Source organism: Electrona antarctica, assembly GCF_951216825.1.
Source record: "Electrona antarctica genome assembly, chromosome: 8".
NCBI lineage: Eukaryota > Metazoa > Chordata > Actinopteri > Myctophiformes > Myctophidae > Electrona > Electrona antarctica.
In genome coordinates, this window is record NC_136789.1 from 28,456,012 (window position 1) to 28,478,123 (window position 22,112).

General features: G+C 42.2%; 2 protein-coding genes across 2 annotated transcripts in view; one reads left to right on the top strand and one right to left on the bottom strand.

The window, feature by feature from the left end:
- Positions 1–22,112, bottom strand: part of LOC306928694 (AT-rich interactive domain-containing protein 5B-like) — a gene marked incomplete at its 3' end in the record, with an annotated part of 49,095 nt that overhangs the window by 20,347 nt on the left and 6,636 nt on the right. Inside the window, exons 2-3 of the mRNA XM_079508964.1 lie at positions 6,239–6,391; positions 5,085–5,192 (exon numbers count right to left, since the gene is read on the bottom strand). Of these exons, the coding sequence (XP_079365090.1) occupies positions 5,085–5,192; positions 6,239–6,391 (261 nt within the window). The remainder of the gene's footprint in view (positions 1–5,084; positions 5,193–6,238; positions 6,392–22,112) is intronic.
- Positions 7,121–7,738, top strand: LOC306927540 (synaptobrevin homolog YKT6-like; the record flags this gene model as incomplete). Its single annotated transcript, XM_079507314.1, has 1 exon — positions 7,121–7,738. The coding sequence occupies one exon, from the start codon at positions 7,121–7,123 to the stop codon at positions 7,736–7,738; it is 618 nt and encodes a 205-aa protein (XP_079363440.1).

A 22,112-nucleotide genomic window follows, 5' to 3' on the forward strand; every position in this document is an offset into this window, starting at 1 on the left:
GCATATGCAAAGGCTCAACTTACGTAACTCTTAGACAGCATTTTATGTAGACTTATAGCATTTTATGTAAACATAGCACTATATAGTATATATATATATATGCATAGTTTCATTTTATAGATATTCCACTGTTACGTTCTTAGCTTACGTATGATTCACGATAACTACTTTGTATATGTATAAGATGTATTGCCATGCCTTTTTGTTCTTGCTTAATGTAAATCGCTCTGGATTAACCCTTTCTGGGCGGGAACCCCTTTTGGTGTTAGCATTATGTTATGCTTTAGCTATTGAAAAATAGCAGATCTACAAGCTCATAGCGCGCCACCGAGTGGCGCGCTATGAGCTTGTAGATCTGCTATTTTTGAAAAACCGAAGAACGACTGACATAGAAACATAGGTTTTTCAGAAAACTGTCAGGATGTAGAAGACATTTTTAGAATTTGATCTCAGGTCAAAATGGATTAAGAGTGTCTGCTAAATTGTAAATTGTGCTGTCCTGTCTGAGGACAGGACATTTTTGGGGCCTGTGAGCTTGTAGATCTGCTATTGTTTGCCGAATGCTCCCCCCAGAATAGGGACACTATACTAGGGTCCACTGTGTCGTCTCTATACGTTATTCATCTATTTATGGATGGAATACTCAAAGCAGAGCTACAGTTACAGGCCCACCAGAGGCACTGTACAGTTATACAATCATTCTAAAGGATAACAAACTAAAAAAGCCCCGAGGGCCTGTTTCCATTGTGGTCCGTTGTATTCAATTCACCATCAGAGTCCATAACGCTCCGCAACGTAACGTCTCACATTTCTCCAGGAAAAAAACTAATAATAATACAAAAGCACACCAAGTCCTTCTGCATATATAACCCTGTACGTGTTAACACATTTTGACTTGAGATCAGATTCTAAAAATGTCTTACACATCCTGTCCGTTTTCTGAAAAAGCTATGTTTCTATGTCAGTGGTTCTTCGATTTTTCAAAAATAGCAGACCTACAAGCTCGTAGCGCGCCACTCGGTGGCGCGCTATGAGCTTGTAGATCTGCTATTTTTCAATAGCTAAAGCATAACATAATGCTAACACCAAAATGGGTTCCCGCCCAAAATGGGTTAAGGAAGGTCCACAGGGACGTATAATAGTATCTGTGGAAAGTCTGGTTTGAAGCCAGGTCAAAGAAAGATGTATATATATTTGTGTGGAGTGGATGAGCCACTCCTGTTCAACAGGGAGATCTCACCTAGGAATAAACCGTGTTAACCCATTCCGAACGGGAACCCCTTTTGGTGTTTTAAAGCATTATGTTACACTTTAGCTATTGAAAAATAGCAGATCTACAAGCTCATAGCGCGGCAGGCACTATGAGCTTGTAGATCTGCTATTTTTGAAAAATTGTGAAAATGTGGCGCAAATGTTTTCAAATGTTTGCTTCTGGGGCATCCCTGGAACTACATATTTTCAGATGGGGGTCGGCGGCCAATTACATATATTTCTGGGGGTCCTTGACATGAAAATGTTTGAGAACCACTGACATGGAAACATAAGGTTTTCAGAAAACTGTCAGGGTTTAGGTCTCATGTCTAAATGGGTGAATGGAAAACATTGGGTCCCGGAACACAAACGGCCTGGCTGGGACACATGCCACGACTATTATAGTGATTATTACTGGAGGAGAAATATGTTTCCCTTATTATCATTTTATATTCTAGCACCTTGCCCCTAATAGCCCTGACGACCTTGCAGGCTTATGCAAAGGTTAACCCATTTAGACCTGACCGAAATTTAAAAAAATGTCTTCTAAATCACAACGGTTTTATGAAAAACCCAATTTTCTATGTCAGTGGTGCTCAACTTTTTTCATGTCAAGGACTCCCAGAATTAACTGTATTTGGCCGCAGAGTAGACACGCGTCTGAGTGTACAAACGGGTCCATTTGGTTCCATTTGTACACTCTCAGAGTTACAGACCCATAAGGGTCCATTTGGTTACAAACTATCATTTAGCTGGGGACCCCCTGGCACTCCCTCAAGGACCCCTGGGGGTCCCCGGACCCCACTTTGGGAACCCCCGATTTAAACCCTACTTCAGCTGATGCTAAATATGACGACCATGCAGACCTTCGCCATTTGTTAGGCTTGTTTTTTCTTGTCCACAATGTTAAAATAAAATGTAATTTAGATGTTACCATTTTAGACGCTAGGTTCATTGTTGTTTACCTGGTATCATAGTATATATCATTTACTTTTTAGACCGATGACTGTGATCCTAGTTTTTAAGATTTTAAGAGCCATGCTCAGGGACTACAGATGTAAATTAGCTTATGGCTAACTCTGGCACATTTACACGGAAGTGAAAACTGAAATGTTGATTAATGAGCATTGTCCCTGTCAAATAAATAAATAAATAGTTTGAGGCACTAAACTACCTCTCATGCATTGATGTGTTTACCTTGAGAGTGTCTACTAAATGCAGGGCCAGATTAACCCCCATGAGTGCCCCTGTGCAGATCATTTTTTCATTTTCCCTCCCAGGTATGGGGTGAACGTGTGTGTGTGTGTGTGTGTGTGTGTGTGTGTGTGTGTGTGTGTGTGTGTGTGTGTGTGTGTGTGTGTGTGTGTGCTGTGTGGGTGGGGGGAGATTAGTTGCGCTGCCCTCGACAGTGATATACTTCTCCACTAAGCGGTGCAGAACCGAGAGAGTGACATGTAAACTGGATGGAAACTGCGCAGCTTTTAGCTTTTTTGATCGGATTTGTGGATCGGTGAATTTTGCGGCTGATCGATCGGAGCATATAATATAGGCCCATTTTGTTTTGCCCTTCTTGCCACATGCCCCAGTGCAGCTGCACACAGCGGCCTATGGTTAATCCGGCCCTGACTAAATGCCTAAATGGTAAATTGAAATGGTAAATGAACCGGGTTTCCCCAGGCGTCTATCCTTGCCGCCCCCTATTTTCACGTGTTTTATACTTTTTTTTTTTTTTTAAAAGAGTATTTAACTTTTAATCCGGTCATGGAAGTCAACGGGGCTCTGAAATGTGGAGTCATCAGACGCCATAGATTTGTCAGAAATTACTGATATGTGGATCCCAAGATGCGCATGATTCAAATATGGATTATATTTTGAATTTCAGTTAACCCATTTTGGGGGGGGGACCCCTTTTGGTGTTAGCATTATGTTATGCTTTAGCTATTGAAAAATAGCAGATCTACAAGCTCATAGCGCGCCACTCGAGCTTGTAGGTCTGCTATTTTAGAAAAATCGAAGAACGACTGACATAGAAACGTAGCTTTTTCAGAAAACTGTCAGGATGTAGAAGACATTTTTAGAATCTGATCTCAGGTCAAAATGGGTTAATGAACGATAATAAAATAAAACATAAAAGCAGAACAGCCTAGATATCAGAGTCACTACAGAAGCAGTAAACAATCCAGGAGGTCAGAGCCATTAGGACAGATAATATGTCTGACACTAGAATGGGAAATATAGGACAGGAGACGTCAGGACAAATGAAATGGGATATTCTGCATAATGGCTACTATACACGTCTATTTTGATGCCAAGACACATATGTACTTTTACTCGAATAAAATGTTTAACCCACCTGAGGACGATTCTACAAGTGCCTTCTAAATCCTGACAGTTTTCTGAAAAACCCTTTCTATGTTTCGTTCTCAAACGAATAATGTAATTGGCCGCCGACCCCCATCTGAAAATATGTTGTTCCAGGGGCCCCCCAAGAAGCAAAGATTTGAGTAAAAAATGTTCGCCCTGAAAGAATATATATTCAAAGATTCGCACCACATTTTCACGATATTAGAAAAATAGCAGATCTACAAGCTCGTAGCGTGGCACTCGGTGCCGCGCTATGAGCTTGTAGATCTGCTATTTTTCAATAGCTAAAGTATAACATAATGCTTAAAACACCAAAAGGGGTTCACGTACAGAGTGGGTTAATTCAGGACTTTCACATGAAGATTATTTCTACAGTTTCGGAAGAATGCAAAGTGCTATTATATAAATAAAATGCATTATTTATATCGCTATACTTTTGGTACTTCTTCTTCAACCACTGGTTATAATGAATGTGTCAATGAGTCATCATTAAAGCATGAACTCATCAGGAACAGGCTAGGCCTGTCCAGCCCAGCGCGACCCTCCCCCCATCCCTAACTAACACACAAAGTCTTGACCATCCCCCCAACATGTGCACACACAACACAAATCCAGTAGTAAGACCACAACAAAGTACAAATAATTTACTTCAGTACCGCACTTTTAAGTACCCCTTTTTCCCTAACTGCCTGTACACTTTTGTTTGAATTATTTCAGTTATAGGAGAAGGGACTATAGGAAGGGACTCAAATGTACAAGAACAAACCATTGTCAATTAACTATAATATAGAGGTTATGCGTGTGACATCATCATCATACCCGGAAGTTATGCGGGAATGACTACTGAGTGGCAAAAAACGACTTTCTGGCCTTCATAGCCCATACATCCAAACAGAAAAGTCCTATTTGATTGCATTAAATGACTTTAAACAACATTAAATTCACTTTGACACTCGATTTGCCACTCGATCTGCCATTCACTTTATGCATGCGCATACACTCTATAAGCCCCATTTCAAGCTTGTAGATGAGCTTAATTTCACTATTTTTTAAGTTATTTAAAATAGTCAGAAGAAGTATTTAAAGAAAACTGTACTCCAGTACTTTAACTCAAATAATTACAAATAGACATGGCCATGCATGTGTACTTTGTACTTTCATTTGTAGTCTGAGTAATATTTGATCAGGATTATCTTGACTCAAGTACTAAGGGTTGAGTAATTTGTCCACCACTGCACAAATCACCAAAACTGCAAGCACACGCACACGCACACACACACACACACACACACACACACACACACACACACACACACACACACACACACACACACACACACACACACACACACACACACACACACACATTCCTTGTCGACAGTCTTCCCAGGGCAGACGTCCTTCACACACACAGACACACACACACACACACACGCAAACACATACACAGACACACACACACACACTACCTCTCCGTGCTCGCGAGTGCGGCCCTTAGGTGTGTCCTCGGGCAGGAAGTAGAGTCTGGAGCTGGCCAGGAGATGGCGCTGCGACAGGTCCTCCCACAGCAGAGTCACCTGTTTGAGAGAAATTAAAATACTTTCAGTGTGTAATAAAGAGCATTTGAATAGCATTTGAATGTCATTTATTTTGCTTTTACACTTAAAAAAATTAACTGAGAGAAAATGTCTTTTAATATGAAACAAATTGCTTGTAAATAATCTTATAATAGCATTTGAAGTGCTGAAATGTTTTACCATTGAGCTAATTGCGCTTGCTCACGGAACCACGTTGACTAATGATTAATCCAAAAATAAAAAGTACAACAAATATAGTTTTTTTTTTGGATTGATTGAACACTTTATTAGTCTGAAATGTACACAGGCTAAAATGATAACTCTTTTGTTGACAAAAGAGGAAACCCTGGTCAAAAATCTGATATGAAAAAAGGTGATATTAATGAAACCAATTAATTATTCATCATTAATGAATGGATGAATGAATGATTGAATGAATACATTAATGTGACTATAGGGGTAACTAAAACTGTCCTGCTAGACTACTGGCTCATGTAGCGTTTGAAGGTAAACGAGCTCAGCTGTCATTTAATCACCGCTGTGGTGAGGGAGTACGTTGAATAGCATTCATTCACCAAACAGGGAACACACTTTACAACAATGGTTGTAAACATTTCCTAAAACAGCAGACGTACAAGCTCGCAGTGCGGGCGTGAAGTGACACAATGTGAGCTTGTAGATCTGCTATGTTTGAATGTATCCCAAAGTTTAACCCATTTAGGCCGAGGACGTCGAAATAAAAAAAACGTTCGCCCTGAAAGAATATATATATATATTAATTTGTGCCGCATTTTCACGATTTTTCAAAAATAGCAGACCTACAAGCTCGTAGCGCACCACTCGGTGGCGCGCTAATAATCTGCAAACAGATTATTTCTATGACAATTAATCGTCAACGTTTTAATGGCGACAGCCCAAACAATAGTTACAATCCTAGTAGTTCCACACAGGGACAGGGGGCCCACAGGGGGACCACTCACTCACCTCTGCTATGCACACAGGCTCCTGGGGGCCACAGGGGGCCCACAGGGGGACCACTCACTCACCTCTGCTATGCACACAGGCTCCTGGGGGCCACAGCGAGCGTAGTAGAACTCTCCAAGCTTCCACACCTGCGGCGGACCGCCGTTCTCCGCTCTGCAACTCACCGACTTGTAGAAGGCATAGCTGCCCCTGAGACAGGAGGGAGAGCCCACCCACTGGGGGGGAGGAGGGGGGGGAGGGGAGGGGGGAGGACCGTTGTTATTTGACTTGTGGTCCAGAGTCTGTAGTAGAACACCGCAAACTTTGACCTAGACAAACATTAAAAATGCCATTGACAATGAATTGACCATTTTGAGTGTTAACACAAACATTGCGCAACACAAACATTGATGGCGAAGGTGAGCACGCAAATTGTGATTGGCCGGAATGAGATGATGTATGATGAATAAGAGCGCCCCTCACTTCATTCACTAATTTTAAAACATTTTAAAAACGGGTTCGAATCCGTTTCCCCCCCCCCCAGGGGCTGCCTGTTACCAGTGACATCTTATTGATGATGACATCATGACATATCAGTCTGACTCCGGAACTCCATATTGGGGCGTGACTGATGTCACCGTGGTGGAGAATGGAGATATGTGTGCAGTGACCTTGGGACATTTGTCATTGTTCCAACACAGCATGCTGCGAATGTTAGGTGGCCTTGAGTTCCTGGGTTTCTGTTGGAATCTGAACAATATCCACGCCTTGTGTTAGCGTGGAATAAAAACAAAACAATCCTATCAGTCCCTGAATAGTAGAGATCAAACTTGTTTTATAGCTGCCGATTAATAATCAAATTAAAGTCTAATGCTATTGACAATAGCAGATCTACAAGTGCACAGTGATCATATATATCTGTGACTTGACATCGGTCGATCCAAGCCGCTAGCCAGCCAGCCAGCATGAAGCTCTACAGCCTCAGCGTCTTCCACAAAGGCGTGTCCAACAAGGCCCGCCTCCTGAAGGCGGCGTACAGCCTCTCCTCCTTCGGCTTCTTCCAGCGCTCCGGCGTGCAGGAGTTCATGACCTTCACCAGCGCGCTGCTGGTGGAGCGCTCGCCGGCCGGGAGCCGCGCCTCCGTCCAGGAGAAGGACTACCTGTGCCACGTGCACGTGAGGGACGGCGGCCTGGCCGCCGTGCTCATCGCCGACGCAGAGTACCCGCAGAGGGTCTGCTTCACGCTGCTGGAGAAGGCGCTGGACGACTTCTCCACGCGGGTGGACACCAGCGCCAGCGCTGACTGGCCGTCCGTGAGCGCCGAGAGCGCCGCCGTCCAGGCCTACAAGGGCCTGGACGCCCACCTGAGCAGGTACCAGAACCCCCGGGAGGCCGACGCGTTGACCAAGGTGCAGGCCGAGCTGGACGAGACCAAGGTCATCCTGCACGACACCATGGAGAGCCTCCTGGAGCGCGGGGAGAAGCTGGACGACCTGGTGGCCAAGTCGGAGCACCTGGCCTTCCAGTCCAAGGTGTTCTACAAGAACGCACGCAAGAAGAACGAGTGCTGCGGGATCATGTGACGTGCTCGGTGGTCGCCGTGGACACGCCTCTCTCTCTCTCTCTGCCTTTCCTGCTCAGCGGCGTTGAGTCCCTTTCTACGTTATTGAGTCATTTGTCACGTTTAGCCCGATAGGCTAACGCTAACGTTACCTAGCCCGATAGGCTAACGCTAACGTTACCTGTTCATGGAGGTTTGTGTTTGTCCATCTGTTTTGTCTGTGTGCGTCTGTCTTTCGATAGTCAGATTTTTTTTAAATCCATCTTTTAGTGTGTGTGTGTGTGCGCGTGTGTGTGTGTGTGTGTGTCCGTGTCCGTCTAGACCAATGTTTCTCAAACCATTTCATTTCAGGGACCCCCCCGTTTGATATGCATCAGTGGCCACAGATGCTCATTTACCTTTACAGATTCTACACTGAAATGAAAATGGAAATCAATTTAAACTCTGATAGTGTATGAATACGAGAGTGTATACGTTAAGGGTCCATTTGGTTCCGGATGAGGATGGCCCAGCCAGGAACCCTCAATCATTTAGTTGGGACCCCTATAGAACGTCCCCATGGATGATGCTATGACAGCTGCTCATACCTCCTCCGAAGCCTCCTCCCTCCCCCGAGCACAGAGAAAAGAGGACTTTGGGACCACAGGAACGTTTAAACCCATTTTGGGGCGGGAACCCCTTTTGGTGTTCTAAGCATTATGTTATGCTTTAGCTATTGAAAAATCACACCCGTGTGAACTGAGTGGTGCAGTGACGTCACACACTAACCATAGCAACCATGCTCACATGTACGTGGGGCCACGTACAGGTACACACATACATAGACACATAGACACATAGATACAGACAAAGCTGGCTCGTAGCGCGGCACTCGGGGGCCGCGCTATGAGCTTGTAGATCTGCTATTTTTCAATAGCTAGAGTATAACATAATCCTTAAAACACCAAAAGGGGTTCCCGCCCAGAATGCGTTGAATTCCCATTGACAATGAATGGACAATTTTACGTCCTAGTGTAAACACAAACAATGCGTAACAACCCCCGACTCTCAACTGTCAGTAAGAAGAAGTCGGCGATGATGACGTACGATGATAAGAGCGCCCCTCACTTCACACAGGTGTGATAATCTCCTCTCATATAAATACACCCCAACGTGTGGCTTTGTGAGTATGTTCGAGCCGCAACCAGAAATATCCGAAAATATATATACTGTGGTGTAAAGTAAGTAAGTACTTTTACTTAAGTACTGTACTTCAGTACAATTTTGAGGTATTTGTACTTTACTTGAGTATTTTCAATTTCCAGTACTTTTACTTCTACTCCACTACATCTCAGAGCCACAATTTGTACTGTTACTCCACTACAATTATTTGAAAACTTTAGTTACTAGTTACTTTGGCGATTTTAATTTTGATTAGAAAGCATACATTAACCACTTCAACCCTATACATTTGGGCCATTCGAAAATAGCAGATCTACAAGCATTGTGAGCTTGTAGATCAGCTATTTTCAATAGATTTTGTACACATTTTGAACTTGTGAAATGGCACATTCGGCACAATGAGTACATTTACTTTTAGTACTTTAAGTACATTTTGATGCTAATACTTTTGTACTTTTACTTAAGTATACATTTTCAATTCCGTACTTTTACTTGTAGGCCTAACGAAGTAGTTTTAAATTGCAGTATTGGTACTTTTACTTAAGTAAAACAATTGAGTACTTCTTTCACCATTGTGTGTGTGTATGTATATATATATATATATATATATATATATATATATATACACACATACACACACACACACACCGAAATTACACGGAATATCCACCATCTGCCAGAGAGGCAGTATTTTCATACATGCAACTCTGAGGGCTGCACTACAGTCTGTAGGCCTATATATAGGCCTATATATAGTAACATATTAAACAACTCAAGAGAAAATGTTAAAAATTAACTGCTCAGAATAACTAAGCCTATCTCACTCAGCTCTGATAAACTCTCACAATGGCACTGCAAGATTAACACACAGGAAGAAGAGATTATTATAGAATAGGGTAAAAATACAATAGGGCCAAACTTTATAGCACGTGACCCAAAAGAGAAGTTAGATGTCTGTTTACCCAGGGCCCAAACTAGTGAAAATAAGCAGATATACACGCTCACAACGCATCGCTACGCGCCACGTTGTCAGCTTGTAGATCGGCTATTTTCACTATAGGCTACTTCTTAAACATTTGTATTCCAATTTATGGAATTTCTTCGATTTTTCATTGATTTCTTCATGAAATTACTGGGGGATTATTTTTATTTTTTTAATTCATGAATTTTCTTTAGCATTTGTGGGAATGTTTTTGGTTATTGTTTTAAATCAAATTAAAAACTAAAATGTAGGAAACAAACAAAAAAAATGTGTCCCACAGATGGGTGTTTGGGAACCACAGTAATATAATACTGTGGTTTGCCATAGGCCTCACAGTGGTAAAACAGACATATATCATTCAATACATTAATTCACAGAATATCCATGTGTCCATCATGTGAGTTTATCTGTCCTTGGCCGGTAAGGTAAACGCCTATATCCAACCGATATGCCAAAAATATAGTCATATATATGGCCGTATGGGATCGGCGCATGTGATCGGCATCACGGATCCGACAGATATGCCTATGAGAACATACTTAGAGCGGTGCCCGTTGGGCACTGGCCTACTTGGAACGATGCAAGTTGGAAATGCATGTCCCTTTTATGCCCATATATGGAGATCTCCTGTCTACATGTCGAAGTGTCCTTGGGCAAGACACTAAACTCCAAATTGCTCCCGATGTGCTGGTTGGTACCTTGCATGGCTTCCGCCGCAATCGGTGTATTAATGTGTGTGTGAATGTAATGCACAATCTATGTAAAGCGCCTTGGATAAAGGCGCTATATAAATCCATTTTGTCAGGCGTGCCCAAATATGGAGTCTTTGGTGAGACTTGGAGGATTGACTTAGAGGATAGATAGATAGATAGATAGATAGATAGATAGATAGATAGATAGATAGATAGATAGATAGATAGATAGATAGATAGATAGATAGATAGATAGATGCAAATCCTACCGGCACCATTCATGTCATTCATGTCGCTCTATTCTTGCCATATGACAGATTAGATCATTTTGAAACGTGACCTTCAACCTTTTCTATCCAAAAGTTAATCATCTCTCGCTACACAGAAGCACCCTATAGTACCGACGATCATTACCGCCTGGTTGAATAAAAAATGGTCCCATCATTCCTAACCTTATTTTGCCAACAGAGTGAAAGACACTCAGACAAACCCATTATTATGTCCACCACAAATCCTTTTTTCCTCCAGTCTTTTTAATATTTTTTCACACACACACACACACACCCCCCCCCCCCCCCCACACCCCCCCCCCCCCCCCCCACTGGAGGTCATGTGGAAGAAGAGCTGCACGTGTGTCTCCTCGGATACTCATGAAGTCGCTTCTTTCCACCTGACGACCAGGGGTTTCAGCGGGAGGATGCGACACGTGCCACGGTGCCAGGGACCTATAAGAGCCCATTCTGGACGGAAACCCCTTTTGGTGTTTTAAAGCGTTATGTTATACTTTAGCTATTGAAAAATAGCAAATCTGCAATTTTTGAAAAATCGTGAAAATGTGTTGCAAATCTTTGAATACCGGTATATATATTCTTTCAGAGTGATCGTTTTAACTAAAATCCTTGCTTCTGGGAGGGTCCCTGGAACAACATATTTTCAGATGGGGGTCGGCGGCCAATTACATATCATTTTGGGGGTCCTTGACATGAAAAGGTTTGAGAACGACCGACATAGAAACATGAGGTTTTTCAGAAAACTGTTAGAAGACATATTTGCAGAATCGTCCTCAGGCCTAAATGGGATCTAGTTCTTCTCCCTGCTGAACCAAGCCGACGGTGGTTCTGAAAATTGGGGTCTGCTCTGGTCCATTGGCGGGCCCCAGGGGCTCCAGGGGCTCTTTGGTGGGCCCCAGGGGTCCTTTGGTGGGCTCCAGGGGCCCTTTGGTGGGCTCCAGGGGGTCCCCCGCTAAATTACACACACCACATTTCAAGTCAAACGGTCGTGTGGTTCTTGAGATACGCTGGTGACACACACACACTCAACAGATATCGTGAAGTTTAGACAGTTTTTGGTTTAGACTACTAGTCATTGGTTAGACCAGTCATTAGTCCTACAACTACAACCTATCTAAAACCCTCACCCTAAACCTAACCTCCCACGGTGCAGCACACCTAAACCTAACCTTAACCCATGTCTAACCAATGACTAGTCTAAACTAAGTATGCACCCCCGGGAATTTATACATCGATAGCATCAAAAATCTCTCCTCCGTTTGTACTTCGGCTATTCAAAAATAGCCAATCTACAGGTTCACAATGCGAAACAGCCAATATGCAAGCTCGAAATGTGCAGTATCGTGGTGCATGAGCTTGTTCATTGCCTCTTTCTTTTTTTAAACACAATCTTCTCTCGTGTGGTGTCCGCAGCCAAATACACATCATCAATCTGGGGTTTCCCCTGACATGGACCACTGCTAGGAGGCCAGAGATTGGCCTCGCTCCCCACCTGGTCTCTCCCCAGCCTTGAACACGGCCAATTGTGTTCGTTGGAGCGCACAGCCCAGCCGGATGCACCACGGAGGATTTGAACCCGTAGGGCTCCATTTTCGTCACCGCTAAACCCCTTATCCCTAAAACTTATTTGCCTTTTTTTTTTTTTTTTTTTTTTTTACTATTTTGAAAAACATTTTTGAATAGTTCAACTAGCCAATCTTTATTGACACACTGTGAGCTTGTAGACTGGCCATTTTAACTATTCAAAAATGTTTTGCAAAATAGTAAAAAAAAAAAAGGCGAATACATTTAGGGATAAGGGGTTTAGCGGTGACGAAAATGGAGCCCCTAGTCTCCACCAGGGACGTGCACACATAAGACATCAAAGGGGGCTTCAGCCCCTGCCCTTTTACCCGTCTGTAAAACCAACTGCCCTTTACTATTGTGAAAGAAACGCAAATAAATGCCACTCCTTTCCATGCCATACGCAGAAGGCAGCATTCAGGAGAATTGCTTTTTTTCCCCCCAAAGTCTCCTGAACTTGAACGCAGTATTTTGCGGTCCATGTCATTACACCGCAACTCTCCACTAGCTGAAGAGTGCTGGGTTGCGCCACGAAAATAGCTGCTCTACAAGCTCTCAACGTGTCGCGCTGCGACACGTTGTGAGCTTGTAGATCAGCTATTTTCGTCCAAAAGTGCCCCCTTACGGGATTTCAGCCCCTGCCCTTCCAACACTCTCTACACGTCCCTGCTCTCCACTACAAGCACAACGGATTCAGACTCAGTGGAACCTACTACAGTAGATGTTGTCTATTTCTATTGTTGTATATTCATTTTAAAAGGACACCCTATAGTCACCCCTGCATTGGCAAAACTACACTGGCTACCTGTTAAATTCCGCATTCAATTCAAATCACTCCTCTTCGTATTTAAATCCCTAAACGGCCTTGCCCCTTCCTACATTTCTGACCTAATAACAGCTCCCCCTACCACCAGGACACTCAGATCCTCCACACTCATTGCAGTCCCCCCCTTCAAACCTGAAAAACAAAGGTGATCGGGCTTTCTCTGTAGCCGGTCCCACACTTTGGAATAATCTCCCAATCCACATCAAGGTTAGCCCCACCCTGGAGATTTTTAAATCTAACCTGAAAACACACCTTTTCAGTCTGGCTTTTAATACAGTGTGAATTTTAGTGTTTATTGTTGTTCATTGTTTTTGTTTTGTTGTTATTTGTTTGCTTGTATTACATGTTTTGTTATTGCACTGTGGATAGACTACGGTCTACCTATTCTGGAAAGCACTTTGGGTCAACTGCTGTTGTTTTTAAATGTGCTATATAAATAAAATTGACTTGACTTGACTAAAGTACTGCAGCATAGCACAGGCCCATGCATCCGACGGCCTCACGCCGCCCGTCGGAGAGAAAAGACCACATTTCATTCAAAGGATCATATGCAGACCGCGGACATCTTACCATATAAGTTAATGGCAAGGTGCTAACAAGGTGCAACGTTCCCATTACAGCCCATTCATCCAAACAGAAAAGTCCCATCTGATTGTATTACACAACGTCAAACTCACCGACGACATTGCAGCTGTACGGAAAAGCTTGAATTATTCCCTTTCTATCCTCAAAGTGTTTGTCTCATAGAAATCCACTGTAGACATGTTATTACAGGAGGCAGCAGGACATTGCTTCCAAGTGTGCTTCCAAACTCTGAGGGCAAGATCTGGTCTGCAAATGGTCAACTGCAACTGCTTTATAAAGGATCACAATACACATGGCTCATACACATGGCCCCTCCCCCCCACCACACCCCCCCACCACACCCCTGGAAGGTAAGATCCCCCAGACAGGTTGGTTGAGACCACCACAGGTGACCAATCTCAATTCAATTCAATTCAAAGGGCTTATTGGCATGAGAAAACATACGTTTACATTGCCAAAGCAGAAAGCACAATACAATACAGCAATACAATCAAAACAAAAAATATGTACATTTGAACGTCAGAATCTTCAATAGATCTCACACAGGGCACATTGAGTGACTTCAAATGTACATCATTTTTGTTTTGATTGTATTGCTGTATTGTTGTATAGTGCGTTCTGCTTTGGCAATGTAAACGTATGTTTTCTCATGCCAATAAAGCCCTTTGAATTGAATTGAATTGAATTGACTTGTCCAACAGTATTGACATATATATGAGCTATAGCCTATATTGAATGATATGGTTCCAAACGCTATTCTTCACTATTCTACAAATGTATTTCTATTCCCTGCCTCTTAAAACCAGAAGGAAATTTCCAGGCCCAAAAACTGTGTTTAAAGTCAGGCTGAAAACTATAATGATTGTGAACGATTCATTCGCTCTTTAAATAAAAAGGAAAAGGGCAAAGGCATTAGTATTTTAATTAGGAATAAGAATTTGATAAGGAAGACATCTTCATCTAATTAACCCATTTTGGGCGGGAACCCCTTTTGGTGTTAGCATTATGTTATGCTTTAGCTATTGAAAAATAGCAGATCTACAAGCTCATAGCGCGCCACCGAGTGGCGCGCTACGAGCTTGTAGGTCTGCTATTTTTGAAAAATCGAAGAACGACTGACATAGAAACATAGCTTTTTCAGAAAACTGTCAGGCTGTATAAGACATTTTTAGAATCTGATCTCAGGTCAAAATGGGTTAAGTAACATGTCATGTCATTAAAATAAAGTATTCAGGGTTTTTTCAGCACTTCAACACTCAATTCTGAGCAACAAACACGGAATGCCTCTTTTTTCCCCTAATTCTTCTTCAGACCGAATATGCATGAAGTGCCTTATTCAGCATTCAAGGAATTTTTTAAAGGCCTTGAGTTGAGGGAGCTCGTTTCAAAGCAAAGACTTTGATGTACTGGGCAGAGTCTGTGATTTCAGTCTTCCCACAGTAAAAAATAATTATAGTTATAAATTAGTTAAATGCGTTTTTTGTGCACAAATGGAAGCATGCAAACCGAACCCTTGTACACTCTCAAGAGTTACATCAAGTATATATTGATGTCAATACTTTTGTACTTTTAAATCAGGTCAAAGTTTGTATACAGGAGAGTATTTATTACATTGTACTTGTCTTGTAGTATTGCTATTTTTACTTAACCCATTTTGGGCGGGAACCCCATTTGGTGTTTTAAGCATTATGTTATACTTTAGCTATTGGAAAATAGCAGATCTACAAGCTCATAGCGCGGCACAGAGTGCCGCGCTATGAGCTTGTAGATCTGCTATTTTTGAAAAATCGTGAAAATGTGCCTGAAATCTTTGAATATATATTGTTACAGAGCAAGTTTTTAACTCAAATCTTTGCTACTGGGAGGGTCCCTGGAACAACATATTTTCAGATGGGGGTCGGCGGCCATATATATTGGGGGTCCTTGACATGAAAATGTTTGAGCACCACTGACATAGAAACATAGGTTTTTCAGAAAACTGTCAGGATTTAGAATATTTTTTTTTAATTTTGACGTCAGGCCAAAATGGGTTAACATAATAAATCTCAGTACGTATACTATGTATAGTATCGTACGGTTACGGTACTCCAACAATGGTGTTGGGTGAGTTTTTTTCCTCTCCACAATATGAAGCTTTAATATGAACGAACTCATGTGAAACAGAGGAACTCACTTCCTGATATGATTTCCTTCTACCACAGGGGACAGACCGACACCGACAGCAAAGACAAAACAGGAAACTCCAGTGAAAAATTATGAATAAAAAAAAAAAACATACATGAATACATATCGTTGTCGGGGCAAACAAAAAAACACCTATATCTTCATATTCTAACATTTTGTGGTTTTTCGTAAACCTACTTGATACTACTACACTACAGTGTCATACAAAAGCTGTATTGATAGTTACAGTGAAGACGGACAGGAAAGAGGGAGAGAGAGAGAGAAGGGGAGAGACACGCAGCAAAAAGGTAGTCATGAACGGGACTCGAACACGCGACGCGCTGTCAGGCCAGAGCCTATATGGGGCATGCGCCTGGACCGCTAGGCCAGTGGGCGCCCGGATGACACGTACTATTATTGTGTTAATTATTTTATGCTACGCTGATACATTTAATACACATAGGACCACAATGGAAACAAGTCAACAGAGAACAACAGATATATTCGACCAAATCCAGCCAAAAATGAGGAGTCAAGTCGAGTCAAGTCAAAACGGAACAATGTCAACACAACCTGAACAAACACTGGAGAAAACAGAAGAGGTTTTTTTAAGAGTTGAACAAGTGTTTTTCAGATTGTTCTGTGAACACACACACACACACACACACACACACACACACACACACGCACACACACACAGAGCCTGGACACGCTCTCACATGACAGCAATCAACCAGTTGAGCAGTAATCAGTCATCTGTGATTCACTGCAGCTGCATTCCTCCAACATGGACTGACTGACTGGCTGGCTGACTGACTGACTGACTGACTGACTGACTGACTGACTGACTGGCTGGCTGGCTGACTGGCTGGCTGACTGACTGACTGGCTGGCTGGCTGGCTGACTGACTGGCTGGCTGGCTGACTGGCTGACTGACTGACTGACTGACTGAAGCAACACTGCACGTTACTGTATCAATGGTGTACTGTAAAGTAACTAAGTACATTTACTCAAATACTGTACTTAAGTACAATGTTGCTGTATTTTTGTTCTTTACTGGAGCATGTATTTCCAATTGTAGGCTATACTTTTACTCCAGTTACTTTACGGTTATAAATTATTATATTATAAAACATACGTTAACCCGCTTCAGCCCTATATCATACATGTGCTCTTTGAAAATAGCAGATCGACAAGCGCACAACACGTCACATTGCCACACGTTGTAAGCTTGTAGATCTGCCATTTTCAAACTAGTTAGTACTATGACATCATCAGGGATGATAGTAAATCAGGGATCATATCATAGTAAATGCGACCTGCTGTCGCAATTAAGCCCATATATGGAGATCCCAGATATTAAGCACATATATGGAGATCCCAGATATTAAGCCCATATGTTAACTATGAAATCTTGCCTTTTTCGTCACTCAAAATCCCCATACATATTTTGTCACTCAAAATCCCCATACATATTGTCACTCAAAATCCCCATACATGGGGAAAGCCCTCATATATTGTGCCCAGGTCTCGTGACATCTGTACACTCAAGACACTGCCCCCGCTGTCACCCTTATATCTCCATATATGGAGCTGACCTGTCCTGACATTCCATATGTTGATCTGACCTCATCAAACCCTGTACACTCAAGACACGCTCCATATATGGCCAGTGACCTCTCGCCCTCAGGCGTCTTACTGGTAATAATCTAAATCTACTAAGTAGAGAATAAATGTAATCAAGTACAGTACTTTAGTAAAGTTACACTCTCTCTCTCTCTGATAAATGTATATAGCGCCTTTATCCAAGGCGCTTTACATAGATTGTGGATTACATTCACCCAGGCACCAACCAGCACATCAGTGTCTTGCTCAAGGACACTTCGACAAACGACACCAACTCTGGGGGAGCCCGGGTTTGAACTGCGGTCACTCTACCTCTGAGCCACCGTCAATACATTTGAAATGCCAAGAAATAAACAAAAAAAAGTACAACTTTGTTATTTAAATGTGCTATATAAATAAAGATGGTATGGTATGGTATGGTATGGTATGGTATGGTATGGTATGGTATAGGCAGGTTAAGCACCCAGATTAGCATTTCAATGCCTGATCTGCATGTGTACAAGGGACACGCAACGCGGTCCACCCCCCACCACCCCCGCCCCGGACAGTGAGGAAGACGTGTTAAGGTGCCAGACTTGGATGGTTAGAGCGGCACAATTAGTATACAAAGTCAATGCAAGACGAGAATTGCACGAAGGGGCGCGACTTGATGCGGCAAAAACGGGACGAATATATATTCAGGTCCAATTTCTCATGGGGGCCGAGATCCCTTTTCCAATTCCTCATGGGGGCCCTGGCCCCCCGGCCCCCACAGACTCTACGTCACTGCCTAGTATAGAACCCTGGGGGACTCCGGTCAACAAAGACGTACTGCTTCAAAAGAGGCAAAAATAGTGAAAATAGCCAATCTACAAGCTGTGTGCTTGTACATCGGCTATTTTCACCATTTTAAAAATGTTTTAAAATAATAAAAAAAGAACCGTTTTTGACATACAAGGTGTCCAGCCCAACAGAGACGATGTGAACATCTATGATCTGAATATAAACTTCAATTAAGCGTAATTTAAAGTATAGAGTATAATAATACCACATAATCAACACCATCTGACTGCAATCATCAGACACCAAACTAACTAGGGTGCTTTGGGCTTAGTTTAGTTTAAACTTTGAATACTAATGTAATTTGATCTTTAATGTAGCGAGTGAAGTTTCATGTCCCCAAGCGACACGATACCCATTGTAACCGTATGCATTTTAAAGAAGTTAACCCATTCTGGACGGGAACCCCTTTTGGTGTTTTAACTAAGCATTATGTTATACTTTAGCTATTGAAAAATAGCAGATCTACAAGCTCCTAGCGCGCCACCGAGTGGCGCGCTACGAGCTTGTAGGTCTGCTATTTTTAGAAAAATCGTAAAAATGCGGCACAAATCTTTCAATATATATGTTCTTTCAGAGCGAACGTTTTTTTTTTATTTAGACGTCAGGCCTAAACACAGTCAGCGGGTGGAAAAAGTACTCTACTACTCACCTTTTACAAATGTCTTCTAAATCCTAACAGTTTTCTGAAAAAAACCTATGTTTCTATGTCAGTGGTGGTGCTCAACCTTTTTCATGTCAAGGACCCCAAGAATTATCTGTATCTGAAAATATGTTGTTCCAGGGACCCTCCAGAAGCAAAGATTTTAGTTAAAAACGTTCGCTCTGAAAGAATATATATATATATATATATATATATATATATATATATATATTCAAAGATTTGCGCCACATTTTCACGATTTTTCAAAAATAGCAGACCTACAAGCTCGTAGCGCGGCACTCAGTGCCGCGCTATGAGCTTGTAGGTCTGCTATTTTTCAATAGCTAAAGCATAACATAATGCTTAAAACACCAAAAAGGGTTCCCGCCCAGAATGGGTTAAGGCGGGGCCTCCACCTCAATACTGAACAAACAAAAAGTGTTTGGGAGTCACGACTCAAACTCTTTAATCCTGTAAGATATATAATTACTGTCCATGTGTGATTCAGTAGCACCCCACACTTCTGAATTCAACGCACGCACGCACGCACGCACGCACGCACGCACGCACGCACGCATACACATTACCACTAAATAGTGTCCGTAGAAATGGGGAAAGCTGATCTACAAGCTCAGCGGTTTGCGATCTACTGCGTTGTGCGGAACATTGTAAATCGCCATTTTTTATTATTTGTTTATGTTTTTTTGTGGCATTTGCCTTTATTTTATATGTTTTATGGAGGGACAGACAGTAGGCTGACAGGAAATGGGGAGAGAAATGGGGGGGGTGACATGCAGTAAAGGCCGTCAGGATCGGGAGTCGAACCCGCGGCACACTGCCAGACTGGATTACCAGCCAAGGTGCCTGGACCGCTGAGCCACAGCCCAGGCAAATCGCCATTTTTTTATGTATTATTTGTATAATTGATTAATGTGATTAATCTGCTGGGACTTTGTCCATCTACTGTGTCCTCTATCTATCTATTGAAATATTAATCACATGCCAGCTGACTGCTACTTCCACAAAACTACGTCAGGCCAATTCCATTCTTAGATTTTGTGGCCTATTTTTACCCTGTTTTCACAACAGATTATGCATTCCTTCAGTGTGTTCAAGTTGAACAGCTCTTCCATTCTGTTGATTGGTTTGATTCATTTATTTCTGCCACTTTCTTGCAGGCTCTACTTGTATCTCCTGATATGATCAATACGTTTATATTTTGGGTTTAGTTTAGCCCATTTAGATCATGAGGCCGATTCTAAAAAATGGCATCAAAATCCTAACAGTTTTCTGAAAAACCTTATGTTTCTATGTCAGTGGTGCTCAACCTTTTTCATGTCAAGGACCCCCAGATTTATCTGTATTTGGCCGCCAACCCCCATCTGAAAAATATGTAGTTCCAGGGACCCCCCCCCTCAGAGGCAAAGATTTGAGTTAAAAACGTTCGCTTTGAAATAATATATATCCAAAAGATTTGCGCCACATTTTCCGAAAATAGCAGATCTACAAGCTCGTAGCGCGGCACTCTGTGCCGCGCTACGAGCTTGTAGATCTGCTATTTTTCAATAGATAAAGTTTAAAATGATGGTTAAAACACCAAAAGGGGTTCCCGTCCAGTTTTATATTATGAATAGCAGCGGCTGGTGGCGAGGAGGTTACTAGTTGACCTTCAGACTCGGAGCTCAACGAACCTCCCTGTTAAAAGGCTTGGGATCAAACCCACAACCGCCTTTTCCTGCTCATGGGTTCTTCTGTCAAGGGCAGTAACTAGAGCCTGACCGATATAATGGATAATTAGACATATATCCGTCGTTATTTTTTGACTTTGGCATTTATGCAGCCCTGCAAAGCATTTTGTTGTGAGTTTATAGAACGGCTATTTTGCTTTTTTTATTTTTTAATAGGGCTTATGTAGTTAAATAAAAATAACCTTCAGTTCATGTGTGTATCATTTCAAATGTACTTCTGTGCTTATTCATTGTATAATTTAAAATTTCTTGTCATACATTTCTAATATATCATTTATGTTTTATCATTTATTTAGGCCTGGCGTCAAAATAAAAAAAAAACGTTTTTTCAAAAATAGCAGACCTCGGCGGTGCGCTATGAGCTTGTAGATCTGCTATTTTTCAATAGCTAAAGTATAACATAATGCTTAGTTAAAACACCAAAAGGGGTTCCCGTCTTTTTGTTTTATCTTTATATTTTCTTATGTTATCAAATCGAAAATATCATCAATCTCATTTTTCAAGTTCATGAGAAAATGTTGCATTAAATATGGGTCAAATCATGAGGACTCGGTGGTCTATGACGGGGGGATCATTGGACCCATACATTTGACATGGGCTCTGGTACTAATTGAACCTCTAGGACCCATACATTTGCCATGGGCTCTGGTACTAATTGAACCTCTTGGACCCATACATTTGCCATGGGCTCTGGTACTAATTGAACCTCTAGGACCCATACATTTGGCATGGGCTCTGGTACTAATTGAACCTCTTGGACCCATACATTTGGCATGGGCTCTGGTACTAATTGAACCTCTAGGAGGACCCATACATTTGGCATGGGCTCTGGTACTAATTGAACCTCTAGGACCCATACATTTGGCATGGGCTCTTGGTACTAATTGAACCTCTAGGTCCCATACATTTGGCATGGGCTCTTGGTACTAATTGAACCTCTAGGTCCCATACATTTGGCATGGGCTCTGGTACTAATTGAACCTCTAGGTCCCATACATTTGGCATGGGCTCTGGTACTAATTGAACCTCTAGGACCCATACATTTGGCATGGGCTCTGGTACTAATTGAACCTCTAGGACCCATACATTTGGCATGGGCTCTGGTACTAATTGAACCTCTAGGACCCATACATTTGGCATGGGCTCTGGTACTAATTGAACCTCTAGGACCCATACATTTGACATGGGCTCTGGTACCAATTGAACCTCTAGGACCCATACATTTGGCATGGGCTCTGGTACTAATTGAACCTCTAGGACCCATACATTTGGCATGGGCTCTGGTACTAATTGAACCT